Source organism: Hyla sarda, chromosome 5 (genome assembly GCF_029499605.1).
Source record: "Hyla sarda isolate aHylSar1 chromosome 5, aHylSar1.hap1, whole genome shotgun sequence".
NCBI lineage: Eukaryota > Metazoa > Chordata > Amphibia > Anura > Hylidae > Hyla > Hyla sarda.
In genome coordinates, this window is record NC_079193.1 from 21,884,428 (window position 1) to 21,905,327 (window position 20,900).

The window sequence follows — 20,900 nt, forward strand, 5'->3', positions numbered from 1 at the left end:
CGGGTCTGATTACTGGCGATGACGGGGGCCGGAGCATTGTGATGTCACGCCCCGCCCCCTCAATGCAAGCCTATGGGAGGGGGCGTGGCAGCTGTCACGCCCCCTCCCATAGGCTTGAATTGAGGGGGCGAGGCGTGACATCACAGGGGGGCGGGGACGTGACGTCGCAATGCTCCGGCCCCCGTGATCGCCAGTAATTAGGCCCGGAGCGAACACGCTCCGGGGACTGATTATAATGGGGTGCTGCATGCAAGATCATGGGGTCCCCAGCGGCGGGACCCCCACGATCAGGCATCTTATCCCCTATCCTTTGGATAGGGGATAAGATGTCTTAGCACCGGAGTACCCCTTTAATATTGTAACTTGTGGGACCACTGTGCTGGAAAGAAAACATTTTTTACTATAGACCCGCCATTGTATTTACCTCGTCGGAGGACAGGGCTAAGGAATGGGATCTTTCTGCAAACCTTGGTTCCACCACAAGACCGCTCAAGTCAGCTGAAGAGGCGCTGCTGGGACTGAAGTCATCGCTCAGCGTCACGTTCTGTAATCACAAGTAAAACAATAATATATATATATATATATATACTAATCAGTTCTATAGACCAAATGTCTGCAACGAGAATTTACAGCGGCGAGAGCCAAACATCTTCTGCTTCTGGTGAACTTGAACCCTTTGATGACCTACGTTGGGTTCAGCAGAACAGCAATGAGGCCCGAGCAGTCCCTTAAAGGGGTACTTATTTTTTTTTAATCAACTGGTGTCAGAAAGTTAAACAGATTTGTAAATTACTTCTATAAAAAAATCTTAATCCTTCCAGTACTTATTAGCTGCTGAATACTACAGAGGAAATTCTTTTCTTTTTGGAACACAGAGCTCTCTGCTGACATCACGAGCACAGTGCTCTCTGCTGACATCTCTTTCCATTTTAGGAACTGTCCAGAGCAGCATAGGTTTTCTGTGAGGATTTTCTCCTACTCTGGACAGTTCTTAAAATGGACATGTCAGCAGAGAGCACTGTGCTCGTGATGTCAGCAGAGAGCTCTGTGTTCCAAAAAGAAAAGAATTTCCTCTGTAGTATTCAGCAGCTAATAAGTAATGGAAGGATTAAGATTGTTTTTAATAGAAGTCATTTACAAATCTGTTTAACTTTCTGGCAGCAGTTTATTTTAAAAAATAAATAAATAAAAAAGTTTTCCACCGGAGTACCCCTTTAATATGGACTCTAAAAGGCCACCATTTGACTGTCCTAAGACTAAAGATTTTTTAGTTGACAACCAATATGGCCGCCACCACTACTCACACAGCTATGTTTTAGCTAATACAGATTTTTTACACTTTTGGAAACCGATGAAACAATTAATGGGATGACTGGAGAGGATGACTCCAGGACCTATAGGCCCTATATTTATCAGTGAATTTTTGTTTTTTTCGGGTAAATGCTCTTAAAAATAAAACTCCAGGAAAATGTCATAATTTGTAAAATAAGCTACTAGATACAAGTCACAAAAATTGTGCATTAAAGGGGAACTCCACTACTTTAAAACGTATCTCCATTTGGGAAAAGTCTCTAATCCCAGGTGGTTCGACCAATGCAAACCCCATCCCCCGCCAGATCTCCAGAACTGGGTTTCGTCCGTCCCTGTGCATGGAGCAGCGTGTCGACATGTTCTCCATGCAGTCTCTATGGGAGGGCCAGAGATACCTGAGTACAGCGCAACGTGTATCTCTGCTGCTCCCATAGAGAATGCCTGGGGCACGTGTCTACACGAACAGTATCCGGGAGATCACAGGGGGCTTAGAGGTCAGACCCCACAGTCATTAGGCACTTATTCCCCATCTGCAGGATAAGTTTTTAAGTAGTGGAGAACCCCTTTAATATTTTTCACCTGGTCCCACAAATGTAAGTTTCCAAGATGCTGTGTACACTATCCACAGAATAAGAAAAATATTTATAACGACAAAACAGTTTCATGTTACTGGTCAGTATTGAAGGAGTTGCCCCAAAACAACGCCCCCTTCTCTGACATCCCTTCCTGCTGTGCAGCTATTGGCTGAAGATCAACTATATGAGAAAAGCTGCACTCGGTATGTTTTTTTTGTTTGGTTATGATCCTATGAAATTAGGAAAACCAGTTTAAACTCCAATCGACCTTATTTAAAGGGGTACTCCGCCCCTAGACATCTCATCCCCTATGCAAAGGATATGGGAGAAGATGTCTGATCGCGGGGGTCCCAGCCATCTCGGTACAGCCCCTGACATTCGTTTAGAACGCTGGGTGCGGGCGGTGGGGTAGTGACGTCACAGCCAAGCCCCCTCAATGAAAGTCTATGGGAGGGGGCTTGGCCGTGACATCAAGACCCCGCCGCCCACACCCAGCTTTCGGAACAAAATGTTCCGAACCCTGGGGCAGCGGAGTACCCCTTTAGGTCAACATTTTCTTATATAATTTTTCCATTATTGTACTACTTTCAAAAAGTGAAACTTTTTTAAAATTAAAAAAGTTTCAAAAATTACCCTACGTTTCCATATATGGGGACAAATGAGGGCTTTTTTTTCTTTGCCCCGTGATCTGGAGTTTTATTTTTTATATTGGTACCACTGGTTTTGATTGGACTTTTTGATGACCTTTTATTATTTTTTTCTGATATATGGGTTGACCAAACACCAGTATTTCTGGAGTTTGCGCTGTGGGTTTATAAACATAAAATATTAATAATTTGGAAAATGTTGCCCCAAATATGTTTACTTAGTTATTTTTTTGTAATGGGGATGATTTAAATTAGGGTAGGGGCGTTTATACTATGAAAAATATATATATTATTTATTTTACACTTTTTAGGTCCCAGTCGGGGACTTTTATGTGTAATTATTAGATTGCACTCAATGCATAATGCCATGACTATTGCATAGCATGCAGTGTGATTGGCGCTTTACTGATACAGTGTGGCTCAACATAGAAGTGACGATCCAGCATCTGGAGAAGGGTAAGGGACCTCCGCTGCCATTTTGAAGGGGTACTCCGGTGGAAAACTTTTTTTTTTTTTTTTTTTTTTTTTTAAATCAACTGGTACCAGAAAGTTAAATAGATTTGTAAATTACTTCTATTAAAAAATCTTAATCCTTCCAGTACTTATTAGCTGCTGAATACTACAGAGGAAATTATTTTCTTTTTGGAACACCGTGCTCTCTGCTGACATCATGACCACAGTGCTCTCTGCTGACATCTCTGTCCATTTTAGGAACTGTCCAGAGCAGCATATGTTTACTATGGGGATTTTCTCCTACTCTGGACAGTTCTTAAAATGGACAAAGATGTCAGCAGAGAGCACTGTGGTCATGATGTCAGCAGAGAGCTCTGTGTTCCAAAAATAATTTCCTCTGTAGTATTCAGCATCTAATAAGTACTGGAAGGATTAAGATTTTTCATTAGAAGTGATTTACAAATCTGTTTAACTTTCTGGCACCAGTTGATTACAAAAAAAAAAGAAAGTTTTCCACCGGAGTACCCCTTTAACTTATAGGACTCCCACGATCACACTGCAGGGGTCCACTGAGGATTGGAAAACAACTAGTGCGTTAAAGGGGTTATCCGGGAATAGAAACACCGAGGTAATTTCTTTCAAAAACAGCTCCACGTCTGTCCCCAGGATGTGTGTGGTATTACAACATGGCTCCATTCAATTCAATGGAACTAAGCACCAAAATCACACCCAACCTGTAGACAGACGGGAAGCGGTTTTTGAAAGAAATTACCTTTGTTTTTTTAATTCTTGGATAACCCCTTTAAAGGGGTACTCCAGTGGAAAACTATTTTTCTCTTTTTAAATCAACTGGTCACAGAAAGTTAAACATATTTGTAAATGACTTCTATTAAAAATCTTTATCCTTCCAGTACTTATCAGCTGCTGTATGCTGTATACAGGAAGTTCATTTCTTTTTTTAATTTCCTTTCTGTCTGACCACAGTGCTCTCTGCTGCCACCTCTGTCCATGTCAGGAACTGTTGTGAGCAGGAGAGGTTTACTATGGGGAGTTTTCTCCTGCTCTGGACAGTTCCTGACATGGACAGAGGTGTCAGCAGAGAGCAGTGTGGTCAATCAAAAAAAAGAAATTAAAAAATAAAAGAACTTCCTGTGGAGCATACAGCAGCTGATAAGTACTGGAGGGATTAAGATTTTTTTTTTTATAGAAGTAATTTACAAATCTGTATAACTTTTTGGCATCAGTTGATTAAAAAAAAAAAAAAATTCCACCCTTTAAGTTCCAGACTGCACAGGCGTACAGGTACGTCATGTGTCATCTAGGGGTAAATACTATGTAACAGTGATATTGCTTATATCCTGTGGATATGCCATACATTTTCAGATGGGAATAACCCTTTAACTCCACTTTAATTCTTGGATAACCCCTTTAAAGGGGCACTCCACTGGACAACTATTTTTCTCTTTTTAAATCAACTGGTCACAGAAAGTTAAACAGATTTGTAAATTACTTCTATTAAAAATCTTAATCCTTCCAGTACTTATCAGCTGCTGTATGCTGTATACAGGAAGTTCATTTCTTTTTTTAATTTCCTTTCTGTCTGACCACAGTGCTCTCTGCTGACACCTCTGTCCATGTCAGGAACTGTTGTGAGCAGGAGAGGTTAACTATGGGGATTTTCTCCTGCTCTGGACAGTTCCTGACATGGACAGAGGTGTCAGCAGAGAGCACTGTGGTCAGTTAAAAAAAATAAATTCAAAAAGAAATGAACTTCCTGTGGAGCATACAGCAGCTGATAAGTACTGGAGGGATTAAGAATTTTCTTTATAGAAGTAATTTACAAATCTGCATAACTTTTTGGCATCAGTTGATTAAAAAAATTTTTTTTCACCCTTTAAGTTCCACACTGCACAGGCGTACAGGTACGTCATGTGTCATCTAGGGGTTAATACTATGTAAGGCTGGGTTCACACTACGTTTTTCAACTACAGTTCCCGCATACTTTTTCTATCAAAAACCATATGGGAAAAAAAAGGATGGAACAGTATGGGAAAAAGTAAACCGTATGCGTTTTTAAACAGTATACTGTTTTTAAAAGTGCATACAGTTCCGTCAGTTTTTATAGAAAAAAACCCATACGTTTTTGAAAATTTTGTCCATTTTTAATGGGAGGGGTCTTGGGTGGGGACTTTAGGATTCAAATGCACATGTGCAAAGTAAAAACGTATACGTTTTTCCCGTATGGAACCGTATACATGTGCGTTTCCCATTGACGTCCATGTTAAAAAAAACGTATGCGGTTGCTGTACGGTTTTTAAACCGGAGACAAAATCGTGGTCAACCACGGACGTCAATGGGAAACGCACATGTATACGGTTCCATAGGGGAAAAACTTATACGTTTTTACTTTGCACATGCGCATTTGAATCCTAAAGTCCCCACCCAAGACCCCTCCCATTAAAAATGGACAAAATTTTCAAAAACGTATGTTTTTTTTTTCTATAAAAACTGACGGAACTGTATGCACTTTTAAAAACAGTATACGGTTTAAAAACGCATACGGTTTACTTTTTCCCATACTGTCCCATCCGTTTTTTTCCCATACGGTTTTTGATAGAAAACGTATGCGGGAACCGTAGTTGAAAAACGTAGTGTGAACCCAGCCTAACAGTGATATTGCTTATATCCACTTCAGTTCTGTATGAGAAACATGAACAGTAAAAAATATATTATGCAATGAATCAGAAGAAACTTTCACAACAGGAAAACTTTATAGACATTGCCTATGGCAGTATATCCCAACCAGGGTGTCTCCAGCTGTAGCAAAACTACAACTCCCAGCATGCCCGGACAGCCGTTGGCTGTCCGGGCATGTTGGGAGTTGTAGTTTTGCAACAGCTGGAGGCACCCTGGTTGGGAAACACTGGCCTCGTCGCTGAAATAAGAATGAATATAGGAAGCGAAAATACTATACCGAACGGCACGTATTGCGGGCTACAGACGGCCAGAAAGAGAAGCACTGCGAGAGAAACAGCAGACAGATGGGATGAGTTAGACATGAGATGAGTGTTAGACAGTGAGAGACAGGGAGCAGGGGGAGAGGATATGTCATCTCAGTATGAAAACTGCTCTTAAAGGGGAACTCCCGTGGAAACCTTTTTTTTTTTTTTTTTTTTAAATCAACTGGTGCCAGAAAGTTAAACAGATTTGTAAATCACTTCTATTAAAAAAAAATCTTAATCCTTCCAGTACTATTTGGGGGCTGTATACTAAAGAGAAATCCAAAAAAGAAATGCATTTCCTCTGATGTCATGACCACAGTGCTCTCTGCTGACCTCTGCTGTCCATTTTAGGAACTGTCCAAAGCTGGAGAAAATCCCCATAGCAAACATATGCTGCTCTGGACAGTTCCTAAAATGGACAGCAGAGGTCATCAGAGAGCACTGTGGTCATGACATCAGAGGAAATGCATTTCTTTTTTGGATTTCTCTTTAGTATACAGCCCCTAAAAAGTACTGGAAGGATTAAGATTTTTTTTAATAGAAATGATTTACAAATCTGTTTTATATATATCAACTGGCTCCGGAGAGTTAAACAGATTTGTAAATTACTTCTATTAAAAAATCTTAATCCTTCCAATAGTTATTAGCTTCTGAAGTTGAGTTGCTGTTTTCTGTCTAACTGCTTTCTGATGACTCACGTCCCGGAGCTGTGCAGTTTCTATGGGGATATTTTCCCATCATGCACAGCTCCCGGGACGTGACATCATCATTGAGCAGTTAGACAGAAAACTTCAGAAGCTAATAACTATAGGAAGGATTAAGATTTTTTAATAGAAGTAATTTACAAATCTGTTTAACTTTCCAGAGCCAGTTGATATATAAAAAATGTTTTGCCTGGAATACCCCTTTAACTTTCTGGCACCAGTTGATTTAAAAAAAAAAAAAAAGTTTTCCACGGGAGCACCCCTTTAAAGGGGTATTCCAGTAAAAAAAAAAAAAAAATCATATCAACTTGGCACCAGAAAGTCAAACAGATTTGTAAATCACTTCTATTAAAAAATCTTACCAGTACTTATCAGCTGCTGAAGTTGAGTTGTTTTTTTTTCAGTCTGACCCCAGTGCTCTCTGCTGACACCTCTGTCTGTCTTGGGAACTGTCCAGAGCAGGAGAGGTTTGCTATGGGGATTTGCTCCTGCTCTGGATGGTTCCTGAGACAGACAGAGGTGTCAGCAGAGAGCACTGTGGTCAGACAGAAAAGAACAACTCAACTTCAGCAGCTGATAAGTACTGGTAGGATTAAAAAACAATTATAGAAGTAATTTACAAAAATGTTTTTCACTGGAATATCTCTCTAATACATTGGGGGAATTTATCACCTATGCACCAGCCCTGTCTAGCTTCCCCTTTTTTGCTTAAAAACTATGATTGCTCACAAATTTTGCACAATTTTGCAACTCTGTACCTGCGCAGGGAATGATAAATTCCCAACCAGTTTTCTCTGCATGGCTGAACTGACTGCATCAGGTCTGGCTCCTGGCACAAACCTATTTTTGCCAAGAGAAGCCGCGGTCAACCAGACACTCCCCCTATAGCAGCCTCTGCAGGGGATATATAGTATTACAGGACAGCCATTCTGACTTTATAATACAAGGACAGCTTATAGGGAATGTGTCATCAGAAAATGACTTATTGTTTAAATTGTGTTTTTATGTAAAACATATTTATTTTAAATAGTATTTGGTATTTTTTCCCCCCTAATTAAATAAAATAAATAAATAAATAAACAAGCAAACAAAAAAAAATATACAAAAAAAAAACTAACAAATAAATTAATAAATGAATAAATAAACACGCAAACGAAAGAATAAATAAATAAATGGATGAATGAATAAATAAATAAATCTATATAATAAATCCTGAGATCTTGTATTTTTAATTCTGGCGACTAGGCCTAGAAACAGAGACTTCCTGTTCTGTATGTGATGATAAGGAGGAGACTGCTGGAAAGTGAACAGTACAGCATTATAGTGAAAGGCAACATCCGTAGATGGAAAAGACAATAGTAGTTCTACTTTCCCCTTCTCTGTAGAATGACCTCTGCACAGGTCACAGAGCATGCCCACAAGCCTGACCCATGCAAAGAATAGGATCTGGAGATGTTGGTTTTGTCTAAATAAATTAGAATCAGAAAACAGAATCAGAGTAGAAAAAAAAGAACATGTTTCAGTATCTGGTGGTAATGAGTAAAAATGTTCTAGGGGAGAGATTCCCTTTAATCCGGACATAACAGGAGCTGCTATTACAGAGCTGTTCCCTTTCTATGATGTCCATGTTCCCTAACACGTCATATGAAGAGGGGACGACCTCCTGAGACAACGTCTTTTTATTTGCTGACAATGAGGTCAATGTGGGCTTGTAGTGATGAGACAGAGCGGTCACATTGGCAAACAACACCGCCATATATGAGCCTGGAGTCCCGGGTCCTACCTTCCTCTCAATGCTGTCCTCTCCATCGGTGGAGCTGATGCTGTCTCCTAACCGCGCTCTGGACGGTCTCTGTCTTTTGCTCTTTACTATAAGATGCGCTCGAGTTTTCAGAACTTTGGAATCCAGTCTCTCTGTTTCAGGGATCGCTTCATTGAAGCCTGCAATACAAATATGTGAGACATATAAGAAAGAAAAGTCTATATATTTATATTTAACTCATATCTATCTATCTATCTCATATCTATCTATCTATCTATCTATCTATCTCATATCTATCTATCTTATATCTATCTCTCTCATATCTATCTATCTATCTATCTATCTATCTCAAATCTATGTATCTATCTCATATCTATGTATCTATCTCATATCTATCTCATTATCTATCTATCTATCTATTTATCTATCTCATTTCTATCTATCTCATATCTATCTATCTATCTCATATCTATCAATCTATCTATCTATCTATCTCATATCAATCTATCTATCTCTCATATCTATCTATCTATCTATCTCTCATATCTATCTATCTATCTCTCATATCTATCTATCTCATATATATCTATCTATCTCATATCTATCTATCTATCAGTTCTTGTTCAGTTTTCAAAGCCAAAATCAGGCATGGACTGAAGAGGAATGGATATGGGCCTATACACGTTCCATCAGCAGACTAGTGCTACCAGGAATAGGGGTTCATTTCGCACAGAAATTGCTGTGAAAATAAATCCCTACAATTCAAAGTCCCATTGACAATGGGCTTTTCCGGGGGAAATTCTGTTGCATGAATAAATGAACATGTTAATTCTTTAGGGGGAATCCGTATCCGGGAGGAAAGTTCCGTAGTCTGCACTGAGCAGCAGAATCCCATTGACATCAATGGGATTCTGCTGGAAGCAGTTTCTGCTGAGAATTCATTCTGAGTGTATAAGAAGTAAGGTGCATGGGCCCTGACACTACTTCTGGGCCCTGACACTACTTCTGGGCCCTGACACTACTTCTGGGCCCTGACACTACTTCTGGGCCCTGAAACTACTTCTGGGCCCTGACACTACTTCTGGGCCCTGACACTACTTCTGGGCCCTGACACTACTTCTGGGCCCTGACACTACTTCTGGGCCCTGACACTACTTCTGGGCCCTGACACTACTTCTGGGCCCTGACACTACTTCTGGGCCCTGACACTACTTCTGGGCCCTGACACTACTTCTGGGCCCTGACACTACTTCTGGGCCCTGACACTACTTCTGGGCCCTTACACTACTTCTGGGCCCTTACACTACTTCTGGGCCCTGACACTACTTCTGGGCCCTGGCACTACTTCTGGGCCCTGACACTACTTCTGGGCCCTGACACTACTTCTGGGCCCTTACACTACTTCTGGGCCCTGACACTACTTCTGGGCCCTGACACTACTTCTGGGCCCTTACACTACTTCTGGGCCCTGACACTGCTTCTGGGCCCTTCTGGCTTTGTCTCAGAAAGACTGCATTAAAAACTGCAGGAACAATTTTTCAAGAAAGGCTGGAGCCCAGGGAAGGTTTTACGCAGAGTGTATTCTTGTAGTTTTTTTTTAAGCAGGAAGGAGGAGAATTAAAGGTTATCATTTGGCTCAAAAAAATTTATGAAAAATTGTAGTGAAAAAGTTTTTCCAAAAAACCCTGTTTGTGAGACCAGCCGTCATAAAGGAATGCCAATATACAATATATATATACTATGGCGTCGTGGGTCCCATTCACTTTAAAGGGGTACTCCGGTGGAAAACATTTTTTATTTTACATCAACTGGTGCCAGAAAGTTAAACAGATTTGTAAATTACTTCTATTCAAAAATCTTAATCCTTCCAGTACTTATCAGCTTGTATGCTCCACAGGAAGAAGTTCTTTTCTTTTAGAATTTCCTTTCAGTCTGACCACAGTGCTCTCTGCTGACACCTCTGTCCATTTTAGGAACTGTCCAGAGAAGGAGAAAATCCCCATAGCAAATGTCTCTTGCTCTGGACAGTTCCTAAAATGGACAGAGGTGCCAGAAGAGAGCACTGTGGTCAGACTGAAAGGAAATTCTAAAAGAAAAGAACTTCCTGTGGAGCATACAGCAGCTGATAAGTACTGGAAGGATTAAGATTTTTTTAGTAGAAGTAATTTACAAATCTGTTTAACTTTCTGGCACCAGTTGATTTAAAAGAAAATGTTTTCCAGAGGAGTACCCGTTTAATGAAAACATCTCTGGTGCTTTAGGGTATAGTTTTCATATAAGCATCCCTGGTGATCCAGGGTACTGCATAGGTTAATAAAAACATGCTTGGTATAGCGTGCGTTATTGAAAACATCTCTGATGCTCTCAATAGGTTAGTGCGGTGACCCAGTACAGGATGTTGTCCTGTCCGGTAAACGTTGCCTCCAGTGTCGCTATTCTACTCCACTACTCCATTGTATATTGTATTTTGTTATCTTGTGATTTTGTTGTGCTAATGCACATGTATCAGTGTTACTGTATATTAAGGGAAGTCATGCAGAGTAAACCACCTGATGCCCAATAGTATGCCACCTAGCCTAATCCTTATATAGTGTAGGGGGGGGGGGGGAAGTGTGTAAGTCAGTTCAGTTTAGAGCGGAGGTAAAAATCAAAAGTCAACAACCACACATTTACAAGAACCCCATCGCACAGGTCCAGTCTGCAGTCTCGAATAGCAGGAGAGAGAAAGCCTCAGGCAACTCTTGATCCCATAGTCTACAGTCCATGCCTGGCAGTAAGCGAAAGCTCCGGGGAAAACTACAACAGTCAGTCTTAAAGGGGTACTCCGGTGAAAACCTTTTTTCTTTTAAATCAACTGGCTCCGGAAAGTTAAACAGATTTGTAAATTACTTCTATTAAAAAATCTTAATCCTTCCTGTCCTTATTAGCTGCTGAATACTACAGAGGAAATTCTTTTCTTTTTGGAATGCTCTCTGATGACATCACGAGCACAGAGCTCTTTGCTGACGTTATTATAATAATAATAATAATAAGTCTTTATTTATAGTTGTCCTTAGTGGGATTTGAACCCCAAGGCAGCAGTGCTAACCACTAAGCCACCATGCTGCCCTTAGCATACATCTGCTATGCACGGTTGCTAAAATGGACAGAGATGTCAGCAGAGAGCACTGTGCTCGTGATGTCATCAGTGTTCCAAAAATAAAGGAATTTCCTCTGTAGCATTCAGCAGCTAATAATTACTGGAAGGATTAAGATTTTTTAATAGAAGTAATTTACAAATATGTTTAACTTTCTGGCACCAGTTGATTTAAAAGAAAAAAGGTTTTCACCGGAGTACCCCTTTAAGTCAACGTGGGTGGTCTGAAGTCACAAGTCTACAATCTAAGGGCACGTTCCCACCTGGCGTATACGTATATTTCACTCTGCATAAAATCTGCAGCAGCAGCGGGAAATACGCTGCGTATCCCTCGCTCACCATACACACAAGGCTTTCTATATGTGTAGTGAGTTTTGGAGGCGGAGCATAGTCACGCCGGCACACGGCCCCGCCTTCAAAACTTACTGCACACATAGGGCTGCTGCGGGAAAGCCTTGTGTGTATGGTGAGCGAGGGATACGCAGCATGAAATACGCTGCGTATTCGCCAGGTGGGAACGTACCCTAAAAGTCACAGTATAAAGTCTAAAGAAAACTAAACTTCTGTCAAGTGTAAAATACTACAAGTTCCAGCAAGGCAAAAGACTCCCAAGGGTTACTCTGCATTTCCCCTGCTCTGATCTGTACTGTAAAGGATATTAACATCATTCCTGCCTCAGTGCCTGACTGTGCATCCAATGGTGACCATATGTAGGAGAAACTTTGTCCACATGCTGTAGCTGCACCTTGAAACCCTACCATTATTGCCAGTAATTAGAGATGAGTGAACTTACAGTAAATTCGATTCGTCACAAACTTCTCGGCTCGGCAGTTGATGACTTTTCCTGCGTAAATTAGTTCAGCCTTCAGGTGCTCCGGTGGGCTGGAAAAGGTGGATACAGTCCTAGGAAAGAGTCTCCTAGGACTGTATCCACCTTTTCCAGCCCACCGGAGCACCGGTAAGCTGAACTAATTTATGCAGGAAAAGGCATCAACTGCCGAGCGGAGAAGTTCGTGACAAATCGAATTTACTGTAAGTTCGCTTATCTCTACCAGTAATCATTAAAAGGGTACTCCACTGCCCCAGGGACCGGAACATTTTTTTTCCAAACGCTGGGTGCATGGGGACATGATGTTGCGGCCACGCCCCTCGTGTTGTCACGTTATGCCCCCTCAATGCAAGTCTATGGGAGGGGGCGTGACTGCTGTCACGCCCCCTCCTATAGACTTGCATTGAGGGGGCGTGGCATGATGTCTTGAGGGGCGTGACAGTGATGTCACGACCCCCCGCACCCCACACCCAGTGTTCAGAACAAAATGTTACTGGACGCTGGAACAGTGGAGTACCCCTTTATGTGGTCTATGGTGGGTTGGGAAGGCAGGTTAAGGGAGCGGGCATATCTAAAGGGGGTGGGCATGTCTGAAGGGGGTAGAGAAAAACTCCAATTGGGAAACTGCAGAGTTTTGAAAGAAGCTTTAAATATGAATAGAGAAAAAAAACTGAAAATAAAAAAAATACAAAAACAGTAACGCAAAGTATTTATAAAGCTGTTCTATCTTTAATAGAGATATAATGTAAATTGAGAAATGTTTGTATTACAGTATTATGTCTCACCAGGAACATTATACCTAAAGTGATTATTGTCACAGTATGATTTATAATAGCAACTCACCAAACACATCATCGTGGTCTGCACTTTTGGCTGCGCCTTCTGAAACTGTGCACAGAGTTGATAGTTAATGATGTTAGCAAAGACAACATTGTTAAAAAGAAAGGAAGGAGATTCAAGGGTTAAAATGGAAATACAGACAACTAGATATTGTTTAGAGGGTTAAAGGAACACCCATTAAAATGACTCTGTGTTATATCTAGTGCAGGATCCGAGGGGGAGGAGCATGACACAGGTGCATCTCCCCATTGGTGCTCTTTGAGCCATGTGCCGCCCCCTCGGATTCAACACCAGAATGAACAAAGTGTATTTATTTTTGAGCTTTCTTTTCACAAAATTTTCCATAACAATGTAAATTTTTTACATTTGGACAGAATGATTAAAGGAAATATGCAGCAAAAACATCCACAGGATAGGGGATAAGTGGTTGATTGTGGGGGGGGGCAAACACTGGGACCCCTCCGGCGATCTCCTGCACAGGGCCCCGGCTCCGTTGCGGCTCTCCAGTGCAGGAGGCGTGTCGGCCGCAACATTACGTTGCGGCTGACACGCCCCCTCCATGTATCTCTATGGGAGAGGCGGGGATGCAGCCTCTCCCATAGAGCTGTATGGAGAGGGGGCGTACAGTCGACCTCAATGAGGTCGATGCTATGCGCATTAGCCGACGCACATTCAGGAGATCGTGGGGGGTTCCCAGTGATCGGACCCCCCGCAATCAGGCACTTATCCTCTATCCTGTGGATAGGGGATAAGTTGTTTTTGCTGCAGATGTCCTTTAATGAAATCCCTAACATCCCCCAGAGACACATAACGGTTACACAAGGACAAGCAGGATTGTTCAAAATGTAACAGAAAAGCAACAGAATTAAAAGAAAGTTTGAATCATATGCGGTTCTTTCCACAGAAATGGCACCAGCACTGGAAAACAGCTTAAAGGGGTATTCCAGGCAAAAACTTTTTTTTATATATATATCAACTGGCTCCGGAAAGTTAAACAGATTAGTAAATTACTTCTATTAAAAAAATCTTAATCCTTCCAATAGTTATTAGCTTCTGAAGTTTTCAGTCTAACTGCTCAATGATGATGTCACGTCCCGGGAGCTGTGTATGATGGGAGAATATCCCCATAGGAGCTGGACAGCTCCCGGGACGTGAGTCATCAGAAAGTAGTTAGACAGAAAACAGCAACTCAACTTCAGAGGCTAATAACTATTGGAAGGATTAAGATTTTTTTTTAATAGAAGTAATTTACAAATCTGTTTAACTTTCCGGAGCCAGTTGATATATAAAAAAAAGTTTTTACCTGGAATACCGTTCAGACGTGCATATTTTCTGCTGCAGATTTGCTTAAGCAGATTTTGCTTCCCATTGAAGTCAATGGGCATAAAAATCTGCAGCAAATATATGCACGTGTCAACGCACCCTAAAGGAGCACTTTGGTAACAGTAAACGTATCCCTTATCCGCAGTATAGGGGATAAGTAGCTGCCAGGGGTCCGACCACTGGGACCCCCCCACCGACGATCTCCGGAATGGGACCCTGACTCTCTCAGTGAGGAGCGCGTGTCATCTACTGGTTGACAGCCCGCCCTTCATTTCAATGAGAAGAAATGCCTGAGTACTGTACTCAGGTCCTTTCGTCGCTCCCATAGAAATGAATGGAGCGCGTGCCGCAGGCTACTCACTAAGCTCCGGGTCCGGTCCTGATGATCATAGAGGGTCCCAGCGCTCGGACCCTCCACAAACAGCTATCCTGTAGATAGGGGATACGTTGGATTTCTCCTTTAAGGGTATGTTCGCACATACTGTACACGCTGTGGATTTTATGTTGCAGATTTTACACTGTGTTTCACTATTTGATTATATTGATTTACACAGGAAACGATCTGCAGCATAAATATCCACTATATAAAATCTGCAGGGTATACAGTACGTGTGATCATACCCTTAGGCAGTGTTTCCCAACCAGGGTGCCTCCAGCTGTTGTAAAACTACAACTGCCAGCATGCCCGGAAAGCCATTGGCTTCTGGCTCTATTCACTGTGTATATCAGTGGTCTTCAACCTGCGGACCTCCAGATGTGGCAAAACTACAACTCCCAGCATGCCCGGACAGCCGTTGGCTGTCCGGGCATGCTGGGAGTTGTAGTTTTGCAACATCTGGAGGTCCGCAGGTTGAAGACCACAGGTGCATATGCTGGGGTCAAAGCTCAGGCAAACAGCTGACCGGCAGGGGGGTGCCAGCTGTCAGTATCCCACCGATCTGATATTGATGAGCTTTCCTGAGAATAGGCCATCACTATGTTTTAACTGGAAAAACCTTAAAGGGGTACTCCGGTGTAAAACAAATTTGTTTCAAATCAACTGGTGCCAGAAAGTTAAACAGAATTGTAAATTACTTCTATTTAAAAATCTTAATCCTTCCAGTACTTATCAGCTGCTGTATACTACAGAGGAAGTTGTATTTCTTTCTGGAGTTCTTTGCAGTTTGATAACAGTGCTCTCTGCTGACACCTCTGTCTGTATCTGGAACTGTTTAGAGCAGGAGATGTCTGCTATGGGGATTTGCTCCTGATCTGGACGCTTCCTGACATTGACAGAGGTGTCAGAAGAGAGCACTGTGGTCAGACAGGAATGAACTCCAGAAAGAAATACAAATTCCTGTGGAGCATTCAGCAGCTGATAAATACTGGAAGGATTAAGATTTTTAAATAGAAATAATTTACAAATCTGTTTAACTTTCTGGCACCAGTTGATTTGAAAAAAATTGAGTACCCCTTTTAATTACACTATCTTCTTTTTTTCAGCTCCTTTTTAGCTTTGCTGTATAGACTGGGACAGCAGGAACAGGTCAGCTCATTATTTTTAGAGAGCGTAGTCTGTAGATTGCCATCATTATTATCGGAGGGAGGAGCCAACAAAGTCATCTCATTATCTTTAGAGGGTGGAGTCAGCTGAGTCATCTCATTATCATTAGAGGGTGGAGTCAGCTGAGTCATCTCATTATCATTAGAGGGTGGAGTCAGCTGAGTTATTTCATTATCATTAGAGGGTGGGGTCAGCAGAGTCATCTTAGTATCATTACAGGGCAGAGTCAGCAGTGTTAGCTCATTATCACTAGAGGGTTCGATCAGTAGAGTCATACTATTACCATTAGAGGGTGGAGTCAGCACAGTCAACTAGTTATCATAAGGTGGGGAAATCAGAAGAGTCATCTCATTATCATTAAAGTGTGGAGTCAGCAGAGTCATCAACTTATCATTTAAGGGCAAGGCCAGCAGATTCATCTCATTATCTTTAGATGGCAGGGTCAGCAGAAACATTTTAGTATCATTAGAGGGCGGAGTCAGCAGTCAGCTCATGATCAATAGAGGGTGGGATCAGTAGAGTCATCCTATTATCATTAAAGGGTGGAGTCAGAATAGACATCTTGTTATCATTAGGAGGGGAAGTCAGAAGAGTCATCTCATTATCATTAGAAAGTGGGGTCAGCAGAGTCATCTCGTTATTATTAGAGGGAGGGGTCAGCAGAGTCATCTCATTATTATTAGAAAGTGGGGTCAGCAGAGTCATCTCATTATTATTAGAGGAAGGGGTCAGCAGAGTCATCTCATTATCATTTAACCCCTTAGCTGCTGCGGGCATCCGATCATCCATAATGGCAGACGGAGGTCCCCTCACCTGCCTCTGTCCATCTCCCGGCGTCTTCTGCTCTGGTCTGAGATCGAGCAGACCAGAGCAGAAGATCAACGATAATACTGATCAGTGCTGTGTCCTATGCATAGCACTGAACAATATTAGCAATCAAATGATTGCTATAGATAGTCCCCTATGAGGACTATTAAAGTCTATAAATAAAGGTAAAAAAAAGTTTTAAAAAAAAGTTTTAAAAAATTTGAAAAATCCCCTCCCCCAATAAAAATGTAAATTGTCCCTTTATATAAACTTATAACTTAAAAATTAACTTATATAAATTTATATAAACATATTTGGTATCGCCATGTGCGTAAATATCCGAACTATGAAAATATTATGTCAATTATCCCGTACGGTGAACGGTGTGCGCGTAAAAAATTTTTTCTCAAGTCCAAAATTGCTCCCAAACAAATTGATAAAAAAAGTATTAAAAGTTTTATATATGCAAATGTAGTATCAATAAAAAGTACAGATCACGGCGCAAAAAATGAGCCCTTATACCGCCGCTTATACGGAAAAATAAAAAGTTATAGGTCAGCAACATAGAGGGATTTTAATCGTACTAATTTGGTTAAAAAGTTTGCGATTTTTTAAAAGCGGTACAATAATAGAAAAGTATGTGATCATGGTATCATTTTAATCATTTTGACCCACAGAATAAAGAAAACATGTCATTTTTACCGTAAAGTGTACAGTTTGAAAACGAAACCTTCCAAAATTTGCTAAATTGTGGTTTTCCTATCAATTTCCCCACACAAATATATATATATTTTTTTTGGTTGTCATTTTTTAAATATCATTACAAAGGACAACTGGTCACGCAAAAAAACAAGCCCTCATACTAGTCTGTGGATGAAAATATAAAAGAGTTATGATTTTTAGAAGGCGAGAAGGAAAAAATGAAAATGTAAAAATAAAATTGTCCTTAAGGCCTAAATGGGCTGAGTCCTTAAAGGGGTTCTCCACCATAAGGTGATTTTAGTACTTACCTGGCAGACAGTAATGGACATGATTAGGAAGGATCTGTGCTTGTCTTGGGGCTAAATGGCCATGTTGTGAGATTACCATAATACTGTGGTTAGCTTTTTGTGAACTGGTATTTCCTGTTTGACTTTTCTTTTTTTGACTATAAATCCCACAATTCTATTTTCCTCCTTCCCAAACATCAGCCACCCCACCCATTGAGACATAAATGAGCTGCAGACCTGTGGTTTTCAATCAGGGTGCCTCCAGCTGTTGCATTAGTTGCAGGTTGATCCCTCCACTCATTGAAGCAGACAGGCTGCTTGTCATCAGCTGACTAGTGAGTCAGGTCTTGGCCGCATTGCAAGCTGGGAAAAATCTGAGACAACACTAATTTTGTATGATTTAAAAAAAAAATATTGGGGTAAAAATCACATATGAATTGTGAGAAAACCGTCACACACAGGTACAGACACTATATTATGAACTACACTAACTTTACAGCCCCTGTAGCATAGTTAAATAAAAAAAAATCCCAGAATACCCCTTTAAGGGGTTAATGGCAGGGTCTAAATATTCATCTCATTATCATTAGAGGGTGTGATCAACAGAGTCATCTTAGCATCATTAGAGGGCGGAGTCAGCAGAGTCAGCTCATTATCATTAGAGGGCGGAGTGAGCAGAGTCATCTCATAACCATTAGAGGGTGGGGTCAGCAGAGTCATCTCATTTTTATTAAAGGGCAGGGTCAGCAGAATCATCTCATCATTAAAGAAGTTCTGTAGTAAAACATAACTTATTCCCCATAGAGGATAAGTTATAGATTGTGGAGTGTCCGACCTTTGGGACCCCCCAGGATCTCCTGAACAGCGCCCCAGCAGTCTGCGGGAAGGGGGCATGCCGAAATGATCCCATAGAGATACAGGGAGAGGGCGTGTCGGCCGCGGCTTCCAGTGGGGGTCGGAAAGGCTGCTTCCGGCAGACTGCCGGAGCCCCATTCAGGAGATCGCGGGGGATCCAAAGGGTCGGACCCCCGTCATCTATTACTTAAGTTAAGTTTCACCGCACTACTCCTTTAAGGAGTGAAGTTAGCACAGTCATCTTTTATAATTAGAAGATGGAGTCAGCAGTCATCTTACTATCATTCGAGAGGAGTCTGCAGAGTCATCTTCTTATCATTAGAGGGCGGAGTCAGTAGAGTCATCTTATCATTAGAGGGTGGGGTCAGTAGAGTCATCTTATCATTAGAGGGCGGGGTCAGTAGAGTCATCTTATCATTAGAGGGCGGGGTCAGTAGAGTCATCTTATCATTAGAGGGCGGGGTCAGTAGAGTCATCTTATCATTAGAGGGTGGGGTCAGTAGAGTCATCTTATCATTAGAGGGCAGGGTCAGTAGAGTCATCTTATCATTAGAGGGCGGGGTCAGTAGAGTCATCTTATCATTAGAGGGCGGGGTCAGTAGAGTCATCTTATCATTAGAGGGCGGGGTCAGTAGAGTCATCTTATCATTAGAGGGCGGGGTCAGTAGAGTCATCTTATCATTAGAGGGCAGGGTCAGTAGAGTCATCTTATCATTAGAGGGCGGGGTCAGTAGAGTCATCTTATCATTAGAGGGCGGGGTCAGTAGAGTCATCTTATCATTAGAGGGCAGGATCAGTAGAGTCATCTTATCAATAGAGGGCGGGTTCAGTAGAGTCATCTTATCATTAGAGGGCGGGGTCAGTAGAGTCATCTTATCATTAGAGGGCAGGGTCAGTAGAGTCATCTTATCATTAGAGGGCGGGGTCAGTAGAGTCATCTTATCATTAGAGGGTGGGGTCAGTAGAGTCATCTTATCATTAGAGGGCAGGGTCAGTAGAGTCATCTTATCAATAGAGGGCGGGTTCAGTAGAGTCATCTTATCATTAGAGGGCGGGGTCAGTAGAGTCATCTTATCATTAGAGGGCAGGGTCAGTAGAGTCATCTTATCATTAGAGGGCGGGGTCAGTAGAGTCATCTTATCATTAGAGGGCGGGGTCAGTAGAGTCATCTTATCATTAGAGGGCAGGGTCAGTAGAGTCATCTTATCAATAGAGGGCGGGTTCAGTAGAGTCATCTTATCATTAGAGGGCAGGGTCAGTAGTGTCATCTTATCATTAGAGGGCGGGGTCAGTAGAGTCATCTTATCATTAGAGGGCGGGGTCAGTAGAGTCATCTTATCTTTAGAGGGCAGAGTCAGTAGAGTCATCTTATCATTAGAGGGTGGGGTCAGTAGAGTCATCTTATCATTAGAGGGTGGAGTCAGTAGAGTCATCTTATCATTAGAGGGCGGGGTCAGTAGAGTCATCTTATCATTAGAGGGCGGGGTCAGTAGAGTCATCTTATCATTAGAGGGCGGGGTCAGTAGAGTCATCTTATCATTAGAGGGTGGGGTCAGTAGAGTCATCTTATCATTAGAGGGCGGGGTCAGTAGAGTCATCTTATCATTAGAGGGCGGGGTCAGTAGAGTCATCTTATCATTAGAGGGCGGGGTCAGTAGAGTCATCTTATCATTAGAGGGCGGGGTCAGTAGAGTCATCTTATCATTAGAGGGCGGGGTCAGTAGAGTCATCTTATCATTAGAGGGTGGAGTCAGTAGAGTCATCTTATCATTAGAGGGCGGGGTCAGTAGAGTAATCTTATCATTAAAAGAGGAAATTAGCAAAGACCTTATGAATAACATGAAGAAAAGTTCCTGGAGAAAGTACAAGAAGAAGAGATGGCAGTGATGGGCTGTGAATGGTAAAAGGGTGTCAAAAATGTATTGTATATTGCCCTCAGGGTCACTGGAGGCTGTACAGGGGAGATGATAGTTGCAGGCTGTGCTGGTAACAGGGGTAATAACTTAAAGGGGTACTCCGGTGGAAAACATTTTTTTTTTAATCAACTGGTGCCAGAAAGTTAAACAGATTTGTAAATGAGTTATATTTAAAAATCTTATTCCTTCCAGTACTTATCAGCTGCTG

The 20,900-nt window shown here is 41.7% G+C and overlaps 1 protein-coding gene across 9 annotated transcripts in view; it reads right to left on the reverse strand.

The window, feature by feature from the left end:
- PPP1R9A (protein phosphatase 1 regulatory subunit 9A) overlaps positions 1-20,900 on the reverse strand; it is a 325,401-nt gene that overhangs the window by 12,086 nt on the left and 292,415 nt on the right. For 5 of the 9 annotated variants that reach the window (XM_056518981.1, XM_056518980.1, XM_056518982.1 and 2 more), the window contains exons 12-15: positions 13,263-13,307; positions 8,476-8,633; positions 5,961-6,005; positions 425-544 (exon numbers count right to left, since the gene is read on the reverse strand). In XM_056518981.1, the coding sequence (XP_056374956.1) occupies positions 425-544; positions 5,961-6,005; positions 8,476-8,633; positions 13,263-13,307 (368 nt within the window). The remainder of the gene's footprint in view (positions 1-424; positions 545-5,960; positions 6,006-8,475; positions 8,634-13,262; positions 13,308-20,900) is intronic. The other 4 variants (XM_056518985.1, XM_056518987.1, XM_056518986.1 and 1 more) reach the window with 4 other exon arrangements.